The 19,984-nt window shown below is 40.4% G+C and overlaps 1 protein-coding gene across 1 annotated transcript in view; it reads right to left on the bottom strand.

The window, feature by feature from the left end:
- The window catches only part of LOC132405520 (polypeptide N-acetylgalactosaminyltransferase 10-like), a 76,980-nt gene extending 64,377 nt beyond the window's left edge, over window positions 1–12,603 (bottom strand). The window contains exon 1 of the mRNA XM_059990395.1: window positions 12,280–12,603. Within this exon, the coding sequence (XP_059846378.1) occupies window positions 12,280–12,411 (132 nt within the window). The 5' untranslated portion in view covers window positions 12,412–12,603. The remainder of the gene's footprint in view (window positions 1–12,279) is intronic.
- Between the last annotated feature and the right edge of the window lie 7,381 nt (window positions 12,604–19,984).

Here is a 19,984-nt window from a genome sequence, read left to right as displayed (position 1 = left end):
TCTCAACAGGGAAAACATTTCCCAATCCCTAATTTAGGAAGGAGGACACATTTCCTGATTGTCTACTATCCATGACTACAATATTCAGTCATTGTCCTCAACTTGCACAGTTAAGTTGTTTTGAAGGGGAAGAACTGAGTTTGCCAGCACCTTATTTTTTTACTCAGTGAGTTCTTCTTACCTGTTGGCATGAAGCACCACAGGTGTGTAGACAGCATGTGGAAAGCAAGGGAAGAGTGAGGCAGATTATGGATAAAGATCTATAGGAAGATGTAGATCTATACAATGAGCAAAAACTGAGCTGGAGTAATAATGAATATTCCTCTACCAAGGAAGAGGATGCTGCCAGAATCCAATAAAAGGGAATATATAAAGTTTAAGAGATTGGGGCAGTAAGGGGGAGATTCATAAAGAAACTTTTTTTTTAAATAAAAAAGTAGCAATGAAAGCAAGTCACCTGATCCAAATAGAATATTACGTGACAGGAGGTGGGTTGGAGATAGTTATACAGTATTCTTCTTTTTTCCCTAGATGTAGAGGAGACGCCGAAGACTGAAATATATTAAATATAGTATCTATATTTAAAAAGGGATGTGAGCATACATCAACTAAGCATAAGCCCTATAATTTAAGTCTGGTAGTGTGGGAGCTTATAGAAACAATAAATCCAGAAAGACATTAAAACTACTTGAAGAAAATTGAACAGATGAAGTTGAACCAGCACGGGTCACACAAGGTGACACATGTTTGACTAATCCAATTTTTTTTTAAATGCAGTGATCAGGAAAATTGATAATGGAAATACAATTAATGTCAACTTTTCAGAAGGTGTTGGATAAATTCTGAAACAGAAGGCTAATTAGCAAAATTGAGATCTATGGAATTAAAGGATTTCCCAGCAACATGAATAAAAGATTGTCTTTAAAAGGCAGAAATCTGAGAAGATGGGTGAATCAGTTGTTTTTCAGGTTTAAGAAGGAAAGTCAGATGTTCTCTAAGGGCAAATTTGAGATCACTGCTATTCTGACATTTGCTAATTTACAGATCACATTAAGCTTTTTAGTGAGCAGGATATTAAAAGACTGTGAGAAGACATAGTTGGGCTGCTTGATAAATGGTAAATGAAACTTAACACAGAACTATACTGTAGAAAGAAGATACATAGAAAGAAGATGATAAATATTGCAGGAAGAAGATAAATATTGCAGAAAGATGAAGAGGCATTCGATTAAAATGACAGTTCTAAGGAATATATGGATGTTTGCAAATCCTTGAAGGTGCTTTTAGAAAGTACTGAATTGTTGACACTGATCATTACTGGCAATGAGAATAGAACAGGTCCTGGGTGTTGGTGTTCCTTAATGTTGGATGCTGCCTTTTTGAGGCCTCACTCCTTGAAGATATCCTGGATGCTATGGAGGCTAGTCCCCATGACAGAACTGGCTAAGTTTACAACTCTCTTCAGCTTATTTTGATCATCTGCAGTAGCCCCCCCGCCCCCACACCAGACAGTGATGCAGCCAGTTAGAATGCTCCCCTTGCTCACTCTTTCCACTTCGATCCCTCTATGAGGACTGGTGCATGTTTCTTCGTCTTACCCTTTCTGAAGTTCATAACCAGTTCTTTGTCCTTACTGTCACTGAGTGCAAGGTTGTTGCTGCAACACCACTCAACCGGCTGATATCTCTCGCTCCTGTACACCCTCTCGTCAGTATCCGAAATTTTGCCAGCAATATCCCAAGGCAACAACCATCTCCAACATGAAAGTCTAACCACCCACCCTTAACATTAAATGGAATTACTATTGCTGAGTCAACAACAATCAACAATGATTAACAATTCAACTCAAGTAAACTGGTTACAGATTAAGAGCTGGATCTCCTGTATTAAGTGCTTCACTTCCCAATATCCCAGATCTAAGACATGAAGCTGCAGTATGCTGGAATACACTCCACTCACTGGGGTGGATGCAGCTTCAGCAAATGATGCATGACCCACTTAGCTTGGCAGTTAGCATCTCCCATGATGCCTACCATCAAGAAGAACAAAATATGCAAGTTATCCTCCAAATTGTACACAATGCTGTCTTGGAAATATATTACATGCCCAAAGCAATTGAGCTTTCACGAAAAATACTGCAGGAGTTCAAGGATGCAGCTTACCATCATCTTCACAAGGGCAATTAGGGATGTATGTTATGCCTGTGATGTCTGCGTCTCAAACTAAATTATTTTTAAAAGTCCTGCTAAAGGGCCCTGAATGCTGACTGTACTCTTTCCATAGATGCTGCCTGGCCTGCTGAGCTCCTCCAGCATTTTGTGTGTGTTGCTTGGATTTCCAGCATCTGCAGATTTTCTCTTAAAAGTAATGGAGTTGCTAATTTTGAAATTGCTTAACATGTGTTAAAATCTAATAGATTTCCTATTTAGTTTGATGATTGGTGAATGATAAAATCTAGATATTAATCAGAATTAGGTTTATTATCATTGATATATGCAGTGAAATATGTTGCTTTGTGGCAACAATACAATGCAATGCATAAAATACACTACAAATTACAATACATTTGCCTTGGAAAAAGTATTTAGCCCCCAACTATTTTCACATTTTATTGTCTCAGTTTCCAAATTTAAAATATATTGAAGTAGGATTTTTTGAGCTAAACTACAAAACATTTGTAGATTTGTAGATTGTGCATCATGTCAAATCAAAATAAAAATTTCAAAACCAGTCTACAGTTAATTAAAAATTGTGAGGCTGAAAAAGCATACATCCCCTTTGTAATTGCTAAGCGAACTTACCTCAGATGCAATTCTCTATACAGTATTATCTTACCAACTCAACCAATTTCTTGATTTAGAAATTTGGAGGATCACTTGTTTTCAATGAATTCATAAGAGTCAATAACCTCCCTCTCTGTAACGTCCGAGAGAATGGCAGATTTTCAACAGACCAAAATCCCAAATTAAGACAAAAGAGCATTCAAGACAAGTCAGGGAAATGATAACAGAGAAGTACAAATCTGGGGAGGGGAACAAGATCATCTCAAAGGCACTGAGCAATCCATCATGAAAAAGTAGGAAAAAATATGAACCACAGCCACACTGCTACGTCAGGTCAACCCTCTAAACTTAGTCGCCAGAGAAGAATGGCTCTTGTAAGAGAAGCTACTGTGACACCAACAGTCACTCTGATGAGCTGCAGAAGTCAGTGGCTGCAACTGGAGATGAAGCTCATGGCTCCACAGTCTCCATGGCATTGCACAAGAAGGATATTTATGGAAGGAGCCCTGACTAAAAAAAAGTATATTTGCCCATAAGGTATTTATAAAGAGTCAATTAGAAGATGCTGTAAAAATGCGGAAGAAGGTCTTGTGGTCAGATGAGACTGAAGTGGAACTTTTTGGATTCAAAACTAAGCAGTACGTGTAGCGTAGATCACATCAGCCAGGTAACACCAACACTACTGTAAAGTATCATGCTGTGGGGATGCTTTTCAGCAGCAGGCATTGGAAATCTGGTCAAGATCGATGGGAAAATTAATTCTACTAAATACAGGGAGATTCCGGATAAAAAACCTGTTAGCTTCTTCCAGGAAGCCTAAACTGGGGAAAAAATCTGTCTTTCAGAAGGACAACGACCCGAAGCACACTGCCAGAGCACCCATGGAGTGGCTTCAAATAAAGAAAATCAATGTCCTTGAGTGCCCCAATCAGAACCCTGACCTTAATCCAATCAAACATTTCAGGCAAGACCTCAAGATTGCTGTCTGCTGTCCACTGCCACTCCCCAACTAACCTCGTACAACTTGAGCATTTTGCAAAAGGATCCTTGCTCCATCATGTTGTGCAAAGCTAATATAGAATAATCCAAAGACTACAGACTGTAATAGCTGCAAGAGGTGGTTCAACTAAGCACTGAGCAAAGGGGAAATCAATACCTTTGAAATGCTGATATTCCAGTTCTTGAATTTTTAATTCCTCATTCTTTACAATTTTCCATTTTTTGTGTGCTCTACTGTGAAAAGCGGAGCATGTAACTCACAAATAAAAGTACTCAGTTAAATTGATCAAAATCCCTGGTTATAATACTCATTTTATGTGAAGAAAGGGTTATAGGCTGAATACTTTCGTAAGGCACTGCATATATTTTAAAAATTAAATAAGTCACACAAAAAGGGTTTATTGTCCGTTTAGACATCCGATGGTGGAGGGAAAGAAGCTGTTCCTAAAACGTTGAGTGTGTGTCTTCAGGCTCCTGGACTTCCCTTCTTATGTTAGCAATGAGAAGAGTGTGTTTCCTGGGTGACCATTAATAATGGATCCTACCTTTTTGAGGCATTGAAAGTGGGGGAATGTATTCATTTCATACCCATATTTGAATTAATGCTTTAATGAATAATTTAATGATATGATATGTCCATACTTTAATGTAAAATTTCTTCAGTTTATAATCATTACAATACAACAATGAATACTGAATAAAGATCAGAATTGGTATGAAGGCAATAAAAGAACTACACAAAGCTCAAAGTTACCACCAGGGGGAATAATAACTACAAGACAACATCACTAGGAGGATTAAAAGTAATAGACATGCCCCTAAGTTCCCTGATACACAGCTGCCTATTGGAGACATCGCCGGGTTGAAAAAAAAGTTGCACCAGCATTAAACCAGGAAGTTGAATGTGTTCAGATGTTTAACCCAAACGTTTTAATTATAAAACTAACTATCATAAACTATCTCATGCATAAAATAGTTTTCCCATTTCATTCAAAATACTCTAAGTGGATCCAATTGTTCCATAGGTGGTAGATTATAAAAAACGAAAACAGAACTATAATTTTTAAGAGAAAAGGGAAAAGAAATCCCCTCATCAGCAATTAACTGTTACAGGGATGTGGTACATGTATCATTAAATTAAAATTATATACAAGGGCCTTTTTTTATGAAATGGATTACAGTGGTTTTTAATTTTTTCAACAGTGTCTTTGAGCAGATAATCCTACAAAAGGTAGTAGATTCACCCCAGTACATCACAGGTAAAACCCTCCCAACCATTGAGCACATCTACATGAAACATTGCAGTAGAAAAGCAGCATCCATCATCAAAGATCCTCACCAGCCAGGCTAGGCTCTTTTCTTGCTGCTGCCATCAGGCAGAAGGTACAAGTACCTTGTTTCTTGCACCACCAAATTCAGGAACAGTTACTCCCCTCAACCATCAGGCTCTTGAACAACAGGAGATAACTGCACTCATTTAAGGACTCTTTTGTATTGTTATTTCATGCTCGTTATTTGTTATCTATTTATCTGTATTTGCACAGTTTGTTTACAGTTTATATTCCTGATGTTTACTGTTACTGTTCTATAGATTTGCTAAGCAGGCCTGCAGAAAAAGAATCTCAGGTTTGTATGTACTCTGACAATAAATTTTACTTTGAACTTTGCTATGACATGGCTGCTAAAATAGATTAAATAAAAGTGCTTTGGCAAGTAGCATCCTCAGAGGGTTTCTTTGTAAAAGCCAGCTGTATCCTTGAAGAGTCTCCAAGGTTCCCATGCACACAAACATATCATTAATGCACACAGTTCTTCAACAGCTTGTTCTGGTCTCTCTGATCCCTGGAGGCAGTCTCCCACCATCCTTCTTCCCATCATGGTACCATCCATTCACTCCCTTGCGATAACTGGAAGAGTTGCTTATATTGTTAAATGTCCTTTAAGGCATGGTTCCAGGGATGATAACTGCAAGATTTTAAGAGGAAGGTACAATGGTGAAACGTTATTTCTCAGACTGGAGGCTTTGTTGCTCTTTGTTTATACAAATGATTCAGATGAGAATGTGCAAAGCTTGTTTAGTAAGATTGCAGATGAGACTGAAATAGGTGGTACTGTAGACAGGGAAGAAGGTATCGGAAATTACAGGGGATCCTGATCAACAATGCAGATGTTTTGAGGACTGGCAATTCCTGCAATCCAGATAAGTGCCAAATGCTGCACTATGGGAAATCTAACTAGGGTAGCACTTATAGAGTGAACGGTAAAGCCCTCAGAAGTGTCATGGAACAGGAAACCAGGAGTACAAGTGGTGACAGATGAGACTGCAGATGCTGGAAATCTGAAGCAACACACAAAAATCTGGAAGAATCCAGCAGGTCAGGCAGAATCTATGAAGGGAACTGGGTAGTCAATGTTTTGGGTCAAATCGTTCATCAGTCCTGATGAAGGAACTTGACCGGAGATGTCAAATGTCCATTTCACACCACAGATGCTGCCTGGAAAACCTGAGTTCCTTCAGCTTTGTGAGTGTTGCTAGGAGCACAAGCAGAGTACTATGCAAAAGTCTTGGGGGGGGGGTGTATATAGCAATTTTATGTATTGCACTGTACTACTGCCACAAAAATAATCAATGACACGTGTGAGTGATGATAAACCTGATTCTGACAGGGGTCTGTATTGTGGACTGAGAGTGTGAAAGTGGTAGGGAGAGGGAAATTATGGTTGGGAAAAAGGAAAGGGTGGAAGAGGGGAGTGGGAAGCACCAGAGAGACATACTGTAATGATCAATAAATCATTGTTTGGAATCAGATGAGCCTGCCTGGTGTCTCAGGGCTGGCTGTGTCTGTACCGTGCCAGCCCCACTTCTGGCACTGCTTGCCTGCAACGTGTCCCATACCCCTCCCATGGCACTCCACCCTCAGCATTCCAAACATACTTTGCCCCCACCAATTTACAAACTTGCTATCCACTTCCACCTTGACAAATACAGTACATTGGGAGCACCGGACACAAAAGACAACCCCAGCAGATTTGCAGGTGAACTGTTGCCTCACCTGGAAGGACTGCCTGGGACCCTGAACGGAGGTGAGGGAGGAGGTGTATGGGCAGGTGTTGCACTTAGGCCACTTGCAGAGGCAAGTGCCAGGTGGGAGATTAGTGGGAAGAGACAAATGGACGAGGAAATCGCAGAGGGAGCAATCCCTTTGCAAAGCGGGGGGAGGGGGGAGAGATGGACCTAAAGAAATTTTCAGTGGTAAGATCCCTTTGGAGATGGCAGGAGCTGTAGAAGATAACGAGTTGGATGAGGAGGTTGATGGGGTGATAGGTAAAGATGAAAGGAACTCTATCTCCATTAAGGCCATGGGAAGATGAGGTGAGTGGGGATGTGTAGAAAATGGAGGAGGTGTGGGTGAGGGCAGCATCAATAGTAAGGGAAAGCAACCCTGTTCTTTAAAGGAGGATGACATCATGGAATGGAAAGCTGTGTTCTGGAAAAACAGATGTGACAGAGGCAAAGAGACTGAGTAAAGGGAATAGCATTTTTACAGGAGTTAGGATGGGAAGAGGTATACTCAAAATAACCATGCAAATCAATAGATTTATAAAAGATGGTGGTTTGACAGTTTGTTTCCAGAGATACAGACAGGGAGAAATCCAGTAAGTGGAGGGAGGTGTCAGGGAATTTAAACACAGGGTGGAAGTTGGAGACAAAGTTGATAAAATTGGCAAGCTGAGTGCAGGTGCAAGGAGCAGCACCAAGGTGGTCATGAATATAATGGGGGAAGAGCTGCGGTGTATAACCGGAGAAGGCTTTGAACATGGACTCTTCTGTGTAGCTAACGAAGAGGCAGGCATGCCTGGGGCCCATGCGAGTATCCATGGCCACCCCTCAAGTTTAGAGAAAGGGGGAGAAGCCAAAGGAAAATTTGTTCAGGGTGTGGATAAGCTCTGTCAGACAGAGGAGGGTGGTGATGGAGGGAAATTGATTGGTTCTTTTGTCGAGAAAGAAGCAGAGAGCTTTGAGACCTTCTTGATAGGGACTGAACATCTATGGTGAAAATGAGGCAGTCAGGGTCAGGGAAATTAAAATTATGGAGATCAAGGGCATGAGAAGCATTGTGAATGAAGATGGGAAGGGACTGAACCAAGGGGGATAAAATGGAACTGAAATACAAGGACACGAGTTCAGTGGGCAGGAGCAGGCAGACACAATAGAACTACCCAGACAGTCCGGTTTGTGAATTTTGGGTAGAAGATGGAAGTGAGCAGTTGTTAGCAAACTAAGAGAATTATGAGTTTGGGGGCAGTGGATGGGAGTTCTCCAGAATGGATGTGGTCAATGATGTTGTCAAAGACAGTGTTCTGCTGGTCTGGAACGGTGTCCTTGAGAGGCAAGAATGAGAAGTTGTCCAAGTGGTGCCTGGCCCCAGTAAGATAGAGGTCTGCGCACCACCCTTGTCTGCAGGTTCGGTGGCAAAGTCGGGATGGTGCAGAGAGAGTAGGGAGCAATGCATTCACAGGGAGTAAGACTGGAGGAGGAGAGAGGAATGCTGAAGTCGAGATGAAAAGATCCAGAGAGGGGCATCCAAGAGGAGGAGGAGCGCTGAAAACAGTTGACGGGGCGTGAAATCCTTGCCAAACAAGTGGGCTGAGAGACGGAAGCGACGGAAGTGCTCGACATTGTGGCAAGTGTGGAACTCACTGAGTTGTGGATGAAGGGAGACAGAAGTGAGGCCCCTACTGTTCTGTAAACAGTTTTTGTGAGCTGCTCAAAGTTCTAATATTCCACAATTCTATTTTAATGCACAAAATAGGTTGTAAAACAGATGACTGGGTCCCCGATTCTACAAAAAGTGCTTCTAATGATTTTTAATCTAACAAAAGAATGCTGTGCAATGAACTGCAGCAAATCTCCCCGGTATCTGGAAGACTTACATATACTAAGAAAACTGTAACAATTACTTTGCAGATTTATGTAGCCGAAGACACAGAATTGTGGACTGGGTTTTTTCAGTGGTGGGCTGCAGTATCCAGTGCACTCTATTGGCTCAGCTTCCACTACCAATCTGACCGAGTTAGCTATAATTATCCATAAGCAGATAATAACTGTTTATATATAAGCAGTTCCACCAGAATTACAAAATAAAATCAATACATAATTAAGAAATCGCCAGTGGGTTCAGATTAAGGGCAACTTAATTATTTTTACCTCATCCTTCCAACTCAACCATAAAGTAGCTATTTATTAAATTAGTTGTGAATTCTGACCATAAATATTCTTGCTGGCAACTAGTAATATCTAAACTAAATTGTCTGTCCCTTTCTTAATTCTTTTATTATTAGTTTATTCATTTATTGAGATACAAAAGGCCCTTCCAGCCCTTTGAGCCTCACCGCCCGGTAACCCCCAGTTTAATCCTAGCCTAATCACAGGACGATTTACAATAATCAATTAACCTACCAACCGAAATGTCTTTGGACTGAGGGAGGAAACAGAAGCACCCAGAGGAAACCCACATGTTTCATGGGGAGAACATACAAACTCCTTGCAGGCAGCTGCAGGAATTGAACCCGGGTTGCTGGAACTGTAAAGCATTGTGCACACCACTATGCTACCATGCCACCCAAAGTGTGCCAGATACGAAATGCCAACTGTTTTTCTTTCCACATATGCCGCCTGACCTGTCGGTATTTTCCAGCATCTAGAGTTTTTCATTTTCATTTACAGCAGAACTAGCCAATTCTGATTTAAAGAGGAAAGTGAGTTGCCTTTAAGTTATTTAAATTACTGCTGTTCCTCTACGAAATGAAACACTTGCTGATATTTTCATACATTTGCCCTTTCACACTTTTAACCTGTGCCTTTGGATCTATACTATTTTTTTCTATCCAAGTACAACGTGGAATTCTATTAAACACCAAGACTGAAGAATCCCAAGTTTCTTTCTTTCACACCTCTGAACTATTTCTAAGGTATTTACGCTCCAATGGCAAAGGCGATCTATGCCACAGACTCACGCAGCTAAGGATGGTGAGGCAACGTTCTTATTTCAGTTAAATACACAAATGAGAAATCATTAACCCAAACCAAACATTAAGGCAGGGTCAATCATGAAACATCAACATGCAATAAGAACAAATGGAAGAATGTCTCTTCTCCGGGCTCCTAAGACCAGATACTTTGACAATAGTTTGTGATTTCTTTTACCTACATTGGCATCAAAACTAGTATTCTATATTCAACTTACGGTACATGGAATTGGAAAGAAGAGCGAATAATGATTGACTATATTTATGCCCATGGAGTAAGGATTACTTTATGCTATGACTGTGCTCCTTAGTAGATGGCAAACTTCACATGTACTCTGATTGAGAATCTTACACTGTTGTCAAGGCTTCACATTGTTACTTTTTCAGAACTTGTAATAATAAATTAATTGGCCCCAACAGATAAAATGTAAAATACTGAATAATAAGGTAAAATGTAATAATGACAGCAGTCCATTCCTCTATTGTGATTTAATTTCAATACAGCACAATAATAGAAAACAGTTAATAGAAATTTGCACCCAAAAAAATTTTGTACCGACTAAAGTTAGATCCATCTTAAATTCCACGGTCATCAGTTTTACCTTGATGATCTCTCACCATAAGCTCACTTCTATGCCTATCTGCCTTTCATACAGAAATACAAAAACTTACACAGGTGAATTCAAATTGACTTTTCATTGACATAAAAAGTCTGTTAATCTTGTTTGCAATATCCTAATTCTGCAATCCATCCCGTACCCATGAATTGGGAATTAATAAATTGGATGTTGTGAAATTTTCTGACAGCTCTTACTAAGCTTAGGCTTTCCATTAAATTTTCAATGTACCATAACTGGTAAAATTTCACACAATGTTTACTTAAACTTGAAACTCAGTCTCATCAGTATAACCACAGATTCAATGCTTCAACCTTGGCCTGTAATAAAAGGGAGATAGTGGAGAATGGTAAAAACTGCCAGTCGATGTGGTCCAGTAGTAATAATGAATTAAGGTGTTAATATTAGAGACACAATATTAGAATGTATATAATAATTAGCTTAATGATACCACTGTTTTGGTAATTGTCACCATCTTATCCCTGTTACCTTTGTTCTCTCTCTTCTATCCATATGCTCATTCATACTATATCCTACTCATCTATCTGCTTTATGTTCTTTGATCAACATCACCTCCTTGTTCTTCATTTTGAAACATTTTAAATTCTTTCCAGTGTTACTTTTCCACAAATTGATATTTCCTCAACTCCTGCAACTGAAATATGCGCATTCTTGCAACTTCCCTATTGCCCTATTTCAAAATTACTCCAACAAAATTCACAACATTCTTGATAATCAGATTCATACCACTGAATCCCTTTTGGAATGTTATTCACTTCTTTGTTTAAAGACATTCCTTTAAACTTTACATCCTTGAAAAGGTTCTGGTCACCTGCCCTATAATCTCCTTATAATTGATATCGCTTGGTTTAATTTTTTAACACTTCTGTTAAAAACTACCAATTTATTACATTAAAATACTATATAGAATAGACACACATAATATCTTTAGTTATTAAATAAAATTTAATTAAGCTTATAGCTATTTCACAGTTCAAATGTTTTTAATTGACTAAAAGCAGCAAGGTTTGGTAAGCTATTATATAAAACCAAGATTGATCCTCCTTTACAAAACAAGCTTTCCAAACGATTTTATGCTGTTTTTTTAATCAATCAACCTCAGCTCTTGCCTGCCTCTCAGATAAAATTATTCAAGCAAGAGGAAGTGTTTCATCTTAAGATGGAGATGTGTTGGCATAAGAAAGAACACATGGTAAATATTCTGAGTTCATGGGTCAAGCAGAAGAAATCTAAATGTTTTCGGATATCGTCAGCGTTACAATTCTCAGGAGACTGAAGCAAATTTCACTCCAGAACAAGACAAGAGGATGGAACCAGGAAGGGTACGCCACTTCAGTTTCAATCCCATCAAGTTTATTTTAATGTCTAAAAGAACATTAGCACCCTTGTACAAAGGGTGTCATAGACAAACATTCAAAAGCCACTGCCCTACCATTTAAACACTTAACAGGATCTGGGAAATGAATCATACAGGTACATTTTTTTTCTCCTAGGTGCATCGACACAACAGATCAATCGGGGAACAAGCCAGCTGACAGCACCTTCCTTTGAATTCAAGATCAAAACTTCAAAAATGTTTAAGTACTTCCCCAATTTTGTTTACCGATAAGCTAAAATGCCGTTTTAAAAACACACTGAAGACAAAGCCATAACTTTGGTGGGTGGCTTCTTGTTGCAAAATATATTTGCTAGCCTGTTAAGACTAACAGTAAAACAGTTAAACGCTGTAAAAAAAAGTTAACACTCAGCCTTGCCTCCATTCATGAAGGTAAGTCAGCCCAACACGACTACAAAGCAAAGAGCAGGTAGCAGTGAGCATGTTGTTTTACCTGTACCGATTCAGCCGGGCTCGTTAGCTGATTTGCTTTATAAAGAGACCATAGCCCGATGTTTGGCACGAACACCACAGTGAGAATGATTAAGCCAGCCGCCTGAAGAAGCCTCTTTTGCCTTCGCCTCATCTCCCAATGCCTAAAATGAACAAGACTTTTCACTCAGCAATAATGTGCCCAACTTTCTTCCTGTAGCTCCTCGCAGCAACTGACTGATTCAGGGACTTCCGCTCGACTGCTACCATCGTCCTCGGAGGGGGGGAAACGCGTCAAACAGGAAACATTGTTGCGACAATGTCGCCGTCTCCTTTCTTCTGGGTTTAAAATTCTTTTTATCTAATTTCAGCGTTTAATATCCAATGTAACACATTCCCCCTTAAAGCAGCGGCAGACTGCTTACCAACGTTGTTGAGGGCTGGGCCCCCCAGAACTGGTCGGTGAGAGGAGGTTCCGAGTGTCAGTGAACTCCAGGCAGAGACTGGTTTCGGGTTGTTGTCTGTCACATTTAACCCACACATGGCATCTTCAGACTGGAAAGGTTTAACCTCACGTTCTCAAATGTAGAGTTTGCAGTAGCGACCGGTCCTTTAAGCGGCGAGTCGAGTCTCCGGAAGAGTTTTGTATCAGAAGTTGCTTTCAAACTACAATCCACGGGAGCGGTGACCCTCAACATTTAAATAAAATGAGTACATTAAATGTTGCCGTGCCAAGGCGAAGACCAGCAAGGTTCTCTGGAATGCCGAAGGTCTAGCTGCCGGCAGAGATAAAACTTCATTCTTTGGAAGTTTTAATACCAACTCATAGGTTGTAAATAAACAAGCGGCAAATTTTTCAACATAAACAGTAACATAAAACGATATGTGTATAAATAAAGTTACATTTGTGTAGATACCATAATGACTGTCAGTTGCGAAATCGCGGACATTAAATCAAAAGGGATTATTTTACCATGGTTATCGCATCCTTGTTTAACTTTAAACGTTACAGTAGTGCATTTGTTTGAATATCCGATAGGGGGCTCACTTCCACCAATCGGCTGATGTAAAATAACAACCACATTTTGTAGCGCCTTCAGTTTATCAAAGATGTTTCCAGGCGTTTTATGGGGAGGTGTATAATTAAAGGAAATGATGCGCCAAGACCCATAATAATTTATTCGTGCATTTTTGCATTCAGTCTTGCATTTGTCTTCTCAGAAAGTTTAAACACGACCTTGTGCTTTGAATAGGCCCTTTCCCAACTGTCTTGACTCATTCCGTGTAATGATTTAATGTCAGGGAATCTCAGCTTTGACAACACAGTGATATTAAGTCTGTAGAGTTGACAGATACCACTTGACAAACAACAAATACTCAAAGATAGACAGTATCCTGCTCAGTTAGTGGGAAGAAACTTAAAACACAAAGTTACTTTCTTCAATCTTTTTATTGATTCAAAAAAAGCATATATACAAGCAAGAAGAGAATTATCTCACATATATATATATATATATATATCAATAGCAATACATACAGAAGGTGAAATAACCATTATCAAAATCATACATAATATTCATCTGATATAGAAGGTATAGTAAGGAAAAAGATCATTAATTCTCCTCTTATCAATTCATAAAAAAAGACATTTTGAAATTTTTATATGAAAAAAACGCTATTCTCTACAAACAAAAACAAAACGGAAAAAAAGGACTGTAAAGTCCATCCTGAGAGTAAACCCAAGAAAAGAAAGACTTTCTGATCAATTCCAAAACTTGGGAAAAATAACTGGAAGAGAGTCAGTACAAAAATCAATAAATCAAATCATATGAAAAATATTGAATAAAAGGTTGCCAGATTTCTTCAAATTTAAAGGACGTATCGAATGTCTTATTTTCTCCAAACTTAAACAGGACATGATGGAGGAAAGCCAATAAAAACCAGTAGGTGGATTAAGATCCTTCCATGTAAGTTAAATGGCTCTCCAAGCTAATAAGGTTGAAAAGGCTATCATCAACTGAGCGGAAACAGGAATATAGAACATAGAATAGTACAGCACATTACAGGCCCTTCGGCCCACAATGTTGTGCCGACCCTCAAACCCTGCCTCCCATATAACCCCCCCCCCACCTTAAATTCCTCCATATACCTGTCTAGTAGTCTCTTAAACTTCACTAGTGTATCTGCCTCCACCACTGACTCAGGCAATGCATTCCACGCACCAACCACTCTCCGAGTGAAAAACCTTCCTCTAATATCCCCCTTGAACTTCCCTCCCCTTACCTTAAAGCCATGTCCTCTTGTACTGAGCAGTGGTGCCCTGGGGAAGAGGTGCTGGCTGTCCACTCTGTCTATTCCTCTTAATATCTTGTACACCTCTATCATGTCTCCTCTCATCCTCCTTCTCTCTAAAGAGTAAAGCCCTAGCTCCCTTAATCTCTGATCATAATCCATACTCTCTAAACCAGGCAGCATCCTGGTAAATCTCCTCTGTACCCTTTCCAATTCTTCCACATCCTTCCTATACTGAGGCGACCAGAACTGGACACAGTACTCCAAGTGTGGCCTAACTAGAGTTTTATAGAGCTGCATCATTACATCACGTCTCTTAAACTCTATCCCTCGACTTATGAAAGCTAACTTATAAGCTTTCTTAACGACCTGTGAGGCAACTTTCAGGGATCTGTGGACATGTACCCCAGATGCCTCTGCTCCTCCACACTACCAAGTATCCTGCCATTTACTTCATACTCTGCCTTGGAGTTTGTCCTTCCAAAGTGTACCACCTCACACTTCTCTGGGTTGAACTCCATCTGTCACTTCTCAGCCCACTTCTGCATCCTATCAATGTCTCTCTGCAATCTTCGACAATCCTCTACACTATCCACAACACCACCAACCTTTGTGTCGTCTGCAAACTGGCCAACCCATCCTTCTACTCCCACATCCAGGTCGTTAATAAAAATCACAAAAAGTAGAGGTCCCAGAACAGATCCTTGTGGGACACCACCAGTCACAACCCTCCAATCTGAATGTACTCCCTCCACCACGACCCTCTGCCTTCTGCAGGCAAGCCAATTCTGAATCCACCTGGCCAAACTTCCCTGGATCCCATGCCTTCTGACTTTCTGAATAAGCCTACCGTGTGGAACCTTGTCAAATGCCTTACTAAAATCCATGTAGATCACATCCACTGTACTACCCTCATCTATATGCCTGATCACCTCCTCAAAGAACTCTATTAGGCTTGTTAGGCACGATCTGCCCTTCACAAAGCCATGCTGACTGTCCCTGATCAGACCATGATTCTCTAAATGTCCATAGATCCTATCTCTAAGAATCTTTTCCAACAGCTTTCCCACCACAGACGTAAGGCTCACTGGTCTATAATTACCTGGACTATCCCTACTACCTTTCTTGAACAAGGGGACAACATTCGCCTCCCTCCAATCCTCCGGTACCATTCCCGTGGACAACGAGGACATAAAGATCCTAGCCAGAGGTTCAGCAATCTCTTCCCTTGCCTCATGGAGCAGCCTGGGGAATATTCCGTCAGGCCCCGGGGACTTAACCGTCCTAATGTATTTTAACAACTCCAACAGCTCCTCTCCCTTAATATCAACATGCTCCAGAACATCAACCTCACTCATATTGTCCTCACCGTCATCAAGTTCCCTCTCATTGGTGAATACCAAAGAGAAGTATTCATTAAGGACCTTGCTCACTTCCACAGCCTCCAGGCACATCTTCCCACTTTTATCTCTAATCGGTCCTACTTTTACTCCTGTCATCCTTTTGTTCTTCACATAATTAAAGAATGTCTTGGGGTTTTCCTTTACCCTACTCACCAAGGCCTTCTCATGCCCCCTTCTTGCTCTTCTCAGCCCCTTCTTAAGCTCCTCTCTTGCTACCCTATATTCCTCAATAGACCCATCTGATCCTTGCTTCCTGAACCTCGTGTATGCTGCCTTCTTCCACCTGACTAGATTTTCCACCTCACTTGTCACCCATGGTTCCGTCACCCTACCATTCTTTATCTTCCTCACCGGGACAAATTTATCCCTAACATCCTGCAAGAGATCCCTAAACATCGACCACATGTCCATAGTACATTTCCTTGCAAAAACATTATCCCAATTCACACCCGCAAGTTCTAGCCTCATAGCCTCATAATTTACCCTTCCCCAATTAAACATTTTTCTGTCCTCTCTGATTCTATCCTTTTCCATGATAATGCTAAAGGTCAGGGAGCAGTGATCACTGTCCCCCAGATGCTCACCCACTGACAGATCTGTGACCTGACCTGGCTCGTTACCTAATACTAGATCTAGTATGGCAATCCCCCTAATCAGCCTGTCAACATACTGTGACAGGAATCCATCCTGGACACACTTAACAAACTCTGCCCCATCTAAACCCTTGGAACTAATCAAGTACCAATCAATATTAGGGAAATTAAAATCGCCCATGATAACAACCTGCTTATACCCTGCTTCCGATGGAATAATCCCAAAAATTGCCAGCTGTAAGTAAATTTGGTTGTGTCCAGATCCATGATTTTGATAAAGTTTTAATGATATCTTTCCAAAAATTGTCCACTTTTATGCAAGACAAAAACATGTGAGTTAAAGTGGCCACCTCAATATTACATCTATCGCAAATAGGATTGATATTGCAAAAAATACGGGCTAATTTGTCCTTTGACTTATGTACTCAATGTACTACCTTGAACTGTATCAAGGAATGACAGGCACAGATAGATTAAGTATTTACCAAAAGAAAAATTTTACTCTATTGATTATCTGAAAGTAACTCTTGAAATTCCAATTCCCGAGCACCTTTAATTTTATCGTTAGATATTATTCGTAAATTCAATAACCATTTATAAATTGTAGCTATCAGTCCTTTCTGAAGTGGTTTAACCTGAAAAAGAGTATCTATCATATTGGGTGAATAAGCAGAGGGGTAATAAAACATATATTTACTCCCACATCTATGAAGAGCAATATAAGCCATAATTCTGACTTTCTGCAAGAAATGAAGCAAGTCTAATTGCGAAAAGTCATCACCGGTCTCTCTCTGGCTGCCAAGTATTTGCTTTCAGGGTTACACTGTGAATTCTATCCATTTAAAGGAATGAAGAACAGGTCTTGATGAGACCATAACTTGTAAGAGCTGAATTAGGCCATTTGGCCACCAAATCTGTTCCGCCGTTCAATCATGGCAGATTTTTTTTCAACACAATTCATCCGTTTTCGTCCTGTAATCCTTAACTCCCATGCCAATCAAGAACCAAGCAATCTCTGCCTTACATACACCCAATGGCTTGGCCTCCACAGCCATCTTTTCCAAAAAAACTCCAAAGATTCACCACCCTTTGGCTGAAGAAATTCCTTCTCATTTCAAATTTAGAGGAAGCTGTGCTGTGAGATTTTAGATTCTCTTACTCAATGAAACATCCTCTCTGCATCTACTCTGTCAAAGCCTCTCAGAATCCAAGACACAAAAGATTTTGCAGATTCTGGAAATCATGAGCAACACACATACAAAATACTGAAGGAACTCAGCATATCAGACAGCATCTATGAGGATGGGGGAAACAGAGGGGAGTGCTTACAAGAAGGTAAAGAGTTGTCTTCTGGTAAACACTCCCCTCTTCTTTTTTGTTTTCACTCATTCTGGTGGCCTTCTCACTCTTATCCTCCATAACCCTTATCACCAGCCCCTCACCTCCTAACAGATCACCACCTCCTTCCTTTTATTCCATAGTCTACTCTCCTCTCCTATCAGGTTCCTTCTTCTTCAGCCCTTTACTCTTTTACCTATCCTCTCCCAGATCATTCTCCCTACCCGACCCATCCCCTTCCACCTTATCTGGTTTCACCTATCATCTGCCAACTTGTGTTCCTCCCCTTGCTCCATCTTCTCATTCTGGCTTCTGCCCCCTTCTTCTCCAGTCCTGATGAAGGGTCTCACATAAAATGCCATTGTCTAGATTCCTCCCACTTAGATTCTACTCGATCTGCTGTGTCTCTTCAATAGCTTGAGTGTGTACCTCTCAGTACCAATAGGTTTCAATGAGATCCCCCCCTCATCCTTATGTATTCCATCAAATTCAGGCCCAGAGACATCAAATCATGCAACTGCTCCAGCAGTAACTCAGGGACAAATATCAACCAGTGCCCTTTACTGGTCTCACTAAAGCCTTTGTCTCAGTTTACTGAAAGGGTCTGTGGAATATCCTTTAAAGGTAGGCTGCTCTCAGAAGTTCATCTCAGTCCCATAGTGCATATGATGGTATGCACTCCGTGCCATCACACATCTTAATCGCTAGATCCAAGACAACCAATCCAATGGCAGATGGTATCAAACACTTTCTCAGTATTCCTTGTGCTAGAATGCTTCACTTCAACAAGATTCCTGCGGGGGCAAAACTAATCTACAGATTAAATGGGAAACAGAATCAGAATCAAGGTCACTTGATTTTATTCTTTAATATTTGCATATGATCATGATTGTAAACTGAACCCTAAATCAATATTGATTTGTTAATGTAAACATATTAGGGTTTATGGCTTTTTACTAAATGTCAATAAAACATTAGTGTTTGGCTTGTCTTGAATAGGGTCATCGAGGGATGGAGCACGGAGAAGTCCTTTTTCCCAGTATGTCAATGTACTCCAAGATGTCTATCTGAGCTTGTCCCATTGTCTGTGTTTGGCCCATATAACAACACATATCCATGTACCTGTCCAAATGTCTTTCCAACACTGTAATTGTCCATTGCTTCTTCTGGCAGGTCGTTCCATAAACTCACAACAATCTGTGTGAGAAAGATACCCCTCAGGTTCCTTTAAATCTATTCCCCTCTCATGTCTTCTGGACACTCCTACCCTGGGAAAAGGCCCTTCCTGATGAAGGTTCTTGGTCCAAAAGATTGACTGTTTATTCCCCTCTGTACCTGCCTCCTGACCACCATTTCATGTGTGAGCCAAATGCCGGTCCTGATTTTATGTCACTCCTCAGCTTCCTATGCGTCAGGGAAAAAAGTCCAAACCTATCCAACTTCTTCTTATAATCGAAACCTTCCAGTCCCATTAATATCCTCTTAAGTCTTTTCTGAACCCTTTCCAGCTTAAGGACATCTTTACTATAGCTGGGTGACCAGAAATTTAGTTGAAAGCAGTCATCTCAAATGTCTTCTTCACCATACTTGCAGGGAACTATGTACCTGTACCCCTGATCCTCTCTGTTCTACAACACTTTCCTGGGCCCTACCATTTATTGTGTAATCCTGCCCTGGTTTAATTTACTGAAATGCATCACTTTGCACTTATCCAAGTTAAATATCATCTGCCATTCCATGGCCTACTTCCCTGGGTCATCCAAACAGATGCTGGGTTTGGTCCACAGACGCTGCCCAACCTACTGAGTTGCTCCAGATTTCAGCAGCTTCAGCCCGTGTTTCCCCGTGAGACATTTCAAAACCCACAAGGCTGGAGTAAAAGTAATTCATGTTCAGTCCTCAGGACTGCTCAAGATGTCAGAATTGGATGGACACACATAAGGAGAACTTTGAGGTCGAATTTAATTCACCACTCAAAAGAACACAATGCCCTACCATTGCTACATATCTTTTCTCCAGTGATTGTTAGATTTTTGCCTCCACTTTCTGTCCAGAAATTTGAACAGAGTAGTGTTTTCCATACCGCTTAAACTGTCAGGTT

Source organism: Hypanus sabinus, chromosome 15 (genome assembly GCF_030144855.1).
Source record: "Hypanus sabinus isolate sHypSab1 chromosome 15, sHypSab1.hap1, whole genome shotgun sequence".
Lineage (NCBI taxonomy): Eukaryota > Metazoa > Chordata > Chondrichthyes > Myliobatiformes > Dasyatidae > Hypanus > Hypanus sabinus.
The sequence above is the reverse complement of the archived record's forward strand: the minus strand, read 5'-3'. Positions and strand labels throughout refer to the sequence as shown.